General features: G+C 32.6%; 1 protein-coding gene across 1 annotated transcript; it reads right to left on the bottom strand.

Moving 5' to 3' along the window:
- Positions 1 to 1,129: 1,129 nt before the first annotated feature.
- LOC148607646 (14-3-3 protein epsilon-like) lies at positions 1,130 to 7,518 on the bottom strand. The gene is made up of 5 exons (XM_088545738.1): positions 7,361 to 7,518; positions 4,778 to 4,977; positions 4,442 to 4,548; positions 3,704 to 4,047; positions 1,130 to 3,080 (listed from the first exon to the last, which is right to left on the bottom strand). The coding sequence occupies exons 1-5, from the start codon at positions 7,425 to 7,427 to the stop codon at positions 3,025 to 3,027; spliced, it is 774 nt and encodes a 257-aa protein (XP_088401864.1). The 5' UTR covers positions 7,428 to 7,518; the 3' UTR covers positions 1,130 to 3,024.

Genomic DNA, 7,518 nt, shown 5'->3' with positions numbered 1-7,518 from the left:
CTGTAAAACGCAGCTCTTTAGGGACATGGGGAGAACACTTGATGGAAAGTAGGAGATAAACATGATCTCAACAGCCTCTTCAAAACAGGTCCTACCATACCTTCCTAGAAAAATCTGAACAAGCAACCAAACCACTTAGCCTTTCTTCTCACTGAAGAAAAGCCTTACGAACACTAGGTGAAGAAACAGGTAAGCCATTTCTAAAATCTAATTTTAGTATTAAAGTTGAACTTGTTAATTTTTACCATTTTTTTTCCTTAGTTCTTGGTGCCACAATTTTTGGGAGTTCCTTTACATTATATTAAGTGTTATCTGTCTAAAATTCATTGTGCAATCAATCAGTTGGATATCTACTTCAATCTGCAGAACACTTCATTTCCACAAATTAGCTTTTCTCCAAAGGAGAAAATTTTTTTGGTCAAGTGGAAATGGGAGAGTAGCTCAGATAGACGGATCTCGACTAATGACATGCAGATGTGACTTAATGAGTTTATGCTACTTTTAAATAGCCTGTAGTCAGCAGCTTAATAAAACAGAAGTTGAACGCGAAAAATAGGGCATCTACCAAAGGCACTTCAAATGCAATCCTGCCAATTGTGCTGTTTCAAAAATCCAGACATTTTAAATTACAATTCATCACATTAGTATAACAGATCCAACTTTAGAATCTTTTAAATGCATCTCAGAAGAACAAACTTTCACCTTTTTAGCATTCCATGAAAGATAGTGGAAAAAATAAATGAAAAGTAATTTAAACTTAGAACCCCAAAAAATAATCAAGTTTCACAATTCTTGAATATTCCAAGAGAGACAACTCTCATTCATCAAAACAATTTTTTTGTGTGTGTGTTGAGGGGGTGGGGTAAAAACAACTTAAAAATGGTTGTCACTTTTTTGTATATAAGATCATGAAGAAAACTAGACTTGATCTGTATTTTAAGATACACAGTAACTGCATTAAGTTTGAAAACGATTATTCTTAAGTTTTCACCTGGAAACTGTTGGGTGACAGACAGACACTCAACTACAATATTTTAAGAGAGTATCACATAATGCCTTGCCACTTCTTGCAGTTGAATAAAGAAGTTACAGACAAATGCCACTTAACAATAAAAAAGACACTGAAGTCTTGTTAATGATCATTATGTTTTACTGTTAAAAGCATGACACCATACAAATTTTATCACATATAAACGTTGTCTAGGGTAAACAATGCCTAGAAGTTGTCAAAAGTACAAGAAAGGAGAATAAGTTGATCACAACATCAGACAGATAATACAAATAGAAATATGAATGATATAAAATAATTTTTTTCTGAGTCATATACATTACAATTCTGTCATAAATTGTCAGATCATTTCAGCACTACATTCAGAAACTTAAAATAAAAACAAAGTAATTATGCTAAAGATTTTCTTTCAGAATACTGTATTTTTTTTCATTAACATGCTGTGTCACAGTAACTTAACGACAGAATGAACACAAGAACTGAATAATGGTTTGTTCAAATTTACATAATACCAACAAAAAAAATAGCCTTTTCTTTTCAAAGCATTTTTTGGTAAGTCTACTGGAGAAATTAGATTTATTCACACACCAAAGGATACGAAAATGACCATTCGGAAAATTATTTTCATGTTTTTTCTTTGAATAAAATATGACTTTTTCCATTGAGTGACAAAAATCAACTCAAAAATCATAACTCATTGATAAATTCTTCAACATTAATATATGTTGAATATATAAGGTACTGACTCCCAAGTGTAAACACAACATATGCTTTCACTGTTGGTGCAAATAAGAAACCGGTACATCAAACATGAAATACTGTCATATTAAAAGAAGATGAAAGAAAAAAGTTAACTTCATCAATAACATTCTACAATGAAACAAAACAATACATACTACTATCTATTGCAGGTAACAAGACAACTAAATTTGATGTTAATTCATATCTATGGGCTTTGTACTTTGTTGAAACATCCTTTTCCCCAAAGACTTAATTGGTAGTACAAGTGATAATTTAAACATTGTATATATTTTGGGGCAGTTCCTGAAATAAATGTATAGGAATGAATAGGCACTTTTTGTTTGACCCCACCATGCATATAATTCAGATTGGTTATTTCCTTTCATTTTTTTAGGCTATCTATCTAAAAATAACAACCACCACATTTTAATTGAGGTGCTTCTGACTCCACCTCGCTATTAATTCCGGAATAGCCCCAAGGCATACATGAAAAGGGAGCACAAGAGTTGTCAAAATTTACGTGTCTTCTTACCTGGAATTACTTCTCTGATAGTGTCAAAATAAATACATGGTCACATATATAGCATGCAGTTGACAATATTGCAAAATGTCACAAAAATCTGAAATCCATGAGTGCAAATCCTGAAATCTTGGCAGGGGAATTGGAATTATGAGCATGAATCTTATTTATGACCATTGGCACAGGAAGTATGGAATTAAAGAAAACTTTTCACCCATTTATTTACCAAACGTTATGTGTTCAAGACGACACAAGACTTAATGACAAAATGAGTCTAAAATGGAAAAGTTACTATGTTTGGTCCTTTAACATTAATTGAACTTCTTGTTATTAATCTACTCCTTCGGTATTTAATGGCTTGAATAAGTGAGGCAAGAAAACAGGACTAATGAAGCTCTAATTTGTTAACTTCAATTTTTAAATAAAAAAATACACTGTAAAAAAATTAATGAAGCTACTCTCTTGTGCAAAAAATACGAAAGATAATCACAGGATAACACCTTTAAACAAGGATTTTTCTATGCTTCCCCTATGCCTCATTTAGGTCAATGCAGCAGGATGTCGAGTAAAGTACAATAATATACTGGAACTAGTCAAATCACTCTACAACCTGCATTGATTGTGAACTAAATTTATTACTAATTTTAATGTCAGCAGGTGATCCTTTCACAATTAAATCTTCCACTACATATTTCATCGATCACACCATTTATCATAAAATTATTGACGGTACATTTTCTAGGTCACTGTATTCTTATGATCCATCTTCTCCTTCTATGTCTTGTACCTGGTCCTGTTTTTGTTCTCCATCTAAAATCAAATTAATAAAATTTTGCATTTAACTGGTTTAAGCCATGGAAACTTTTAAATTAGCCTTCAAGACTACCTCCATTTGAATTTTCAAGACATCATATTATGTACACTCTTACACATCACCAAGAAATTCCATCCCAACCCCTTTCCCTTGAAGTAACTAAAAAAGTACATCTATGTTTAGGATTGTATGATTTGAAGAACCAAGTATCTGAATTCTCAAAACTTACTAGTGACAGAAATTTCTACCTGAAATTGATAGGAAATAGATCAACTTCTGGAACATTTTTTCATGATTATCAGACAAACCACTTATTTCTGATCAAAATGTTGAATTATCACTATGATTTTTTACCTCTTTATGATATATACCAATTTACACGTCCTTAAACCAAACCACAAAAAATTAATACCAGAGTTAGAAATAGCAGCCTGCCCACCAGCCCAAGACAGGCTATTTTTTTGCAGGTCTGGCTAATTTTAGCAAAAATTTATATAGCCATATAGTAAATTTATTGAAAAATTGTATTCAGGACTGGCTAGAACTGGAGTGAGTTTCCTACCCTGTCAATACCCACTACACATGTCATCATATTTTAAAGAAATAGTATCTCACATACCGTCTCCTTGCATATCTGATGTCCATAGTGTTAAATTGTCTCTAAGCAACTGCATTATTAATGTTGAATCTTTATAACTCTCCTCACTTAAGGTATCCAATTCAGATATAGCTTCATCAAAAGCTGCTTTGGCTAACCTACAAGCTCTGTCAGGTGAATTCAGGATCTCATAATAGAACACAGAAAAGTTCAGGGCCAATCCCAGTCGAATAGGATGAGTGGGTGCAAGATCTGATTGTGCAGTATCACTAGCAGCTTTGTATGCAACTAAACTATTTTCTGCAGCATCTTTTCTCTCTTGTCCTGTAGCAAATTCAGCTAAGTACCTATGATAATCTCCTTTCCTGAAAACAAATGTAATAAAATACTAAGAGACCAAAATTATAACAATCATTGCATCTAAGTTCATAACAGATAACATTATCAAGCTTTGTTACAATCATGGACATTTAAATAGTCACAAGAAGACAATAATATTTTCTAAGTCCGATTAATTAGTAATGAGTAGATAATAACATTTTTAACTCTGATTTGGAAACCAACTAAAAAATGACATTTTATCATGTATCCATAACAAATCTTTTTGCATCTATCTACACTGTATTTGCATTGTGCAGTGCATTGTAAATCTCGTTTTTTCATTAGTGACCACCATATTACCATTGCTCAACAACTATATGGTACTTATCATTACCATGAATTTGATGAAAATATGTGAATCTTAATCCCATTACTTACATTTTGTAATAAAATACTTTGGACTCGCCACTTCCTGCCTGTGGAATCAGGTGGTCATCCAAAATCTTAAGGACATCACCACAGATATTTTTTAATTCATCCTCTATCTGTATGTAAAAAAAAATCAAAACTACTTAATGCTGCTAGAGCTATGCACAATAAATATTAATTATACATTAATTACTTACATATTATAGTATAATAAAATCATAGGCAATTGATAAGAAATAACTATTGTCCATCATAATTTATTATAAATTGAGACACTTGCAATGAACTCATAATAGGATATAGCAATACAATTAACATGTCCAATTAAATCTTATCATTAGCTACCTTTTGTTTGTACTGTTTCATTTGTTCTTTTTTCTCTGATTCTCCCTTAGACTCTTCTTTTTGTTCTAAACTGCTCATGATTCGCCATGATGCCCTTCTTGCTCCAATAACATTTTTGAAGGCTACTGACAGCAGGTTTCTCTCTTCAACAGTGAGATCAATGTCCAGACTTGCAACTTTAGTCATTGCTTCAACCATTTCTACAAAAAAGGGAATTTGGCACTTTTTGTAAAAATTGCTACATGCTTGTGAACACTACCATTGTCCTGAATTTAGATGATGTGAATCAAATATATCTTACAAATTAATTAAAACACAACTTTAATGCAAGAATGTACAGAAAAGGTAAAAAGGAGCTGTAAGTTCCATGCAGGTTGATATATAGTGATACAACTACAAGGCCTTGAACTTTGACCCAACACCATTAACAGTACAAATTGGAGAACTTAAATGTTTGTTGAAGTCTTCCACAAATGCTACATGTACCGGTATATCACTACCAGTGCAAAAATTACAGCCTGAACAGTCAATGTTTTGTAATACAAAATTTTGCATTGCCTTGCTAAAATCTTGGGTAAATGTTGATACATGTGCATTTTTTTTTATGCTAACAAGTACATAATTGGAGTAATTTTGTGACAGTAAGTACACTCACTATATGTACCAATTACAAAAAGTGGAACGAATTATCCACAAATCCAATTCTACTGCTAAAGCAGCTTCAAGCTAATGGCATTTCACCAGGCTTATATAAAATGAAAGAATTTGTGAAAGCAACTAATTCATGAAAAAAAATGCAAATGTTATTATAAGTTAAGCAATATGGCATCATGCTTTGGCCCTATGATTTTCTAATAGGTTACATATGAAAAATTAGTGTTGATACCTTATTCACAAAAATGGAAAGCATTTCCTCTTACTATCACAATTTCATGATCAGAGAGTAATTACAACTATTTCACAAAAATTATGAGTGGTTCTGACTACCTGAACAAGTTGAGCATGCATGCATGTAGTTATGCCTCCTTTTCAATTACTTATTTGATCTAAAATGTTCAGAAATTTTTTCATAATTCAATTTTGAATACCAAAATAGATTACAATTCAAGATTTCTCCAGCAGGATCATGTAACCAGGACCACACATGATATATTATTAAACCTACAAAAACTCAATGCATTACTTACTTGATACAATTGGTGTGGTCCTGCTACTGGATTCCACTGGAAGCCTTTGTCTTCATTGAAATTTGGCCGATTCTACCTTATGTTTGATCAACTCGTTATCTACTTTTCTTATTAACGAAATTCTTATTTTGTTTGCATTTAAGATTGCTTTTCCTATGCATTCTTATCAAAACTGGGATCACATGTACTTGCAATGTAAGAAATATTGGACACAAATTACATTTACATCCAAGTAACGCAATGTTAATGAAACTCATAATCACATGCCATTAAGATTTGAGAATTTAATTTAGACTACACCAAATGGTATATGACTTGCAAGGATTAACAACTTTCAATCATTAGCCCACCAAAGGTCAAAAGATGATCATGTTCAATCTATATGTACATACATGTATACGGTAGTATATTTTTTTATCTTACTATATAGTCTAGATTAATAACAATGATGAACTTCTACGAATATAGGTTTTTTTTGTCCTAATTACTGTTTCTTTGCAAGAAATTGTGTTCCACACTATACTTAAGGCAATTTGGGTTATTTAATGTGGTAAAGCATTACAAGATTTGGACCAACTTTGAATGTTGTTAAGGTCTAGGGAAGGTTTTCAACAAGTACCATTGTAAATTCTAGCACATGTTGAAAATTGAGAAGGAAAAGTTGGAACAGATCTAATAACATTAAAACAGGTGCCAGCTTATGATTAGCATTTTCTATCATATGTTCAGTGTAAAAAGGGATAATTATCTACAAGATCATTACACACATAAGGTCTGTCCCTTTTTAAGAACGATTGAAGTTAAATATACATCCCATCAAAGCTCTTCAGTAAGCAAAGAAACAGCACTGACAAGACATGCAAGTATAAGCAATAAGGATCTATATATATAAATCAAAAAATTAAGTTAACATAAAAATTAAAACTGTTCATAGCTCATTAGAATGGAATTTAAGGGTGCAGTCAATTGTCAGTTGAAGCCTAGAGAATTTCGTTATAGTGTGTGACAGTTCTTACGTTCAAAACGCGGCAATTAGAACAACAGACGTTCCTGTGTCCTAAATTGAAGTTAAAATCGCAAACGCTTCATGACAAGAAGATAATTTTTGTATTTCTATTGAAGGGAACATCGCTCAAAATGGCGACTGTCATAGTTGGTCGATATCCATGGACACAAGCTTTTGCAGGTTCGTGTTATGAAAGAAGAGGACATATTCGATAGCAGGAGAACAAAGACAAGCAGCGAAATGTGTAAAAAGCATGAAAATTGTAATATGCAGCGGTGAAACATGCTACACCGCAACTGCTTCCTCGTTAAATTATGCGAAAGGAAGTGAGTATACGAATCGCCGACATTGAGGGATTTGCAGACGTTTCGAATCACAAATGATAAATACCATCATATCTTTCGGCCTGTTCTGCCAATTTGGCCAAATATACATTCTCCTCTCTCTCGGCTGCCATGTTCGATGACCAAAATTTCTGGAAGATTTAGACGGATTGGAATTTCTCCAGAACGGATGTATCAAATATGGCCGATGCCGCCAATGAAAGT

This window comes from Perna viridis, chromosome 9, assembly GCF_037379345.1.
Source record: "Perna viridis isolate PV_CMFRI_1.1 ecotype Kerala chromosome 9, ASM3737934v1, whole genome shotgun sequence".
NCBI lineage: Eukaryota > Metazoa > Mollusca > Bivalvia > Mytilida > Mytilidae > Perna > Perna viridis.
Note: the sequence above shows the minus strand (reverse complement) of the source record. Positions and strands in the feature narration are given on the sequence as shown.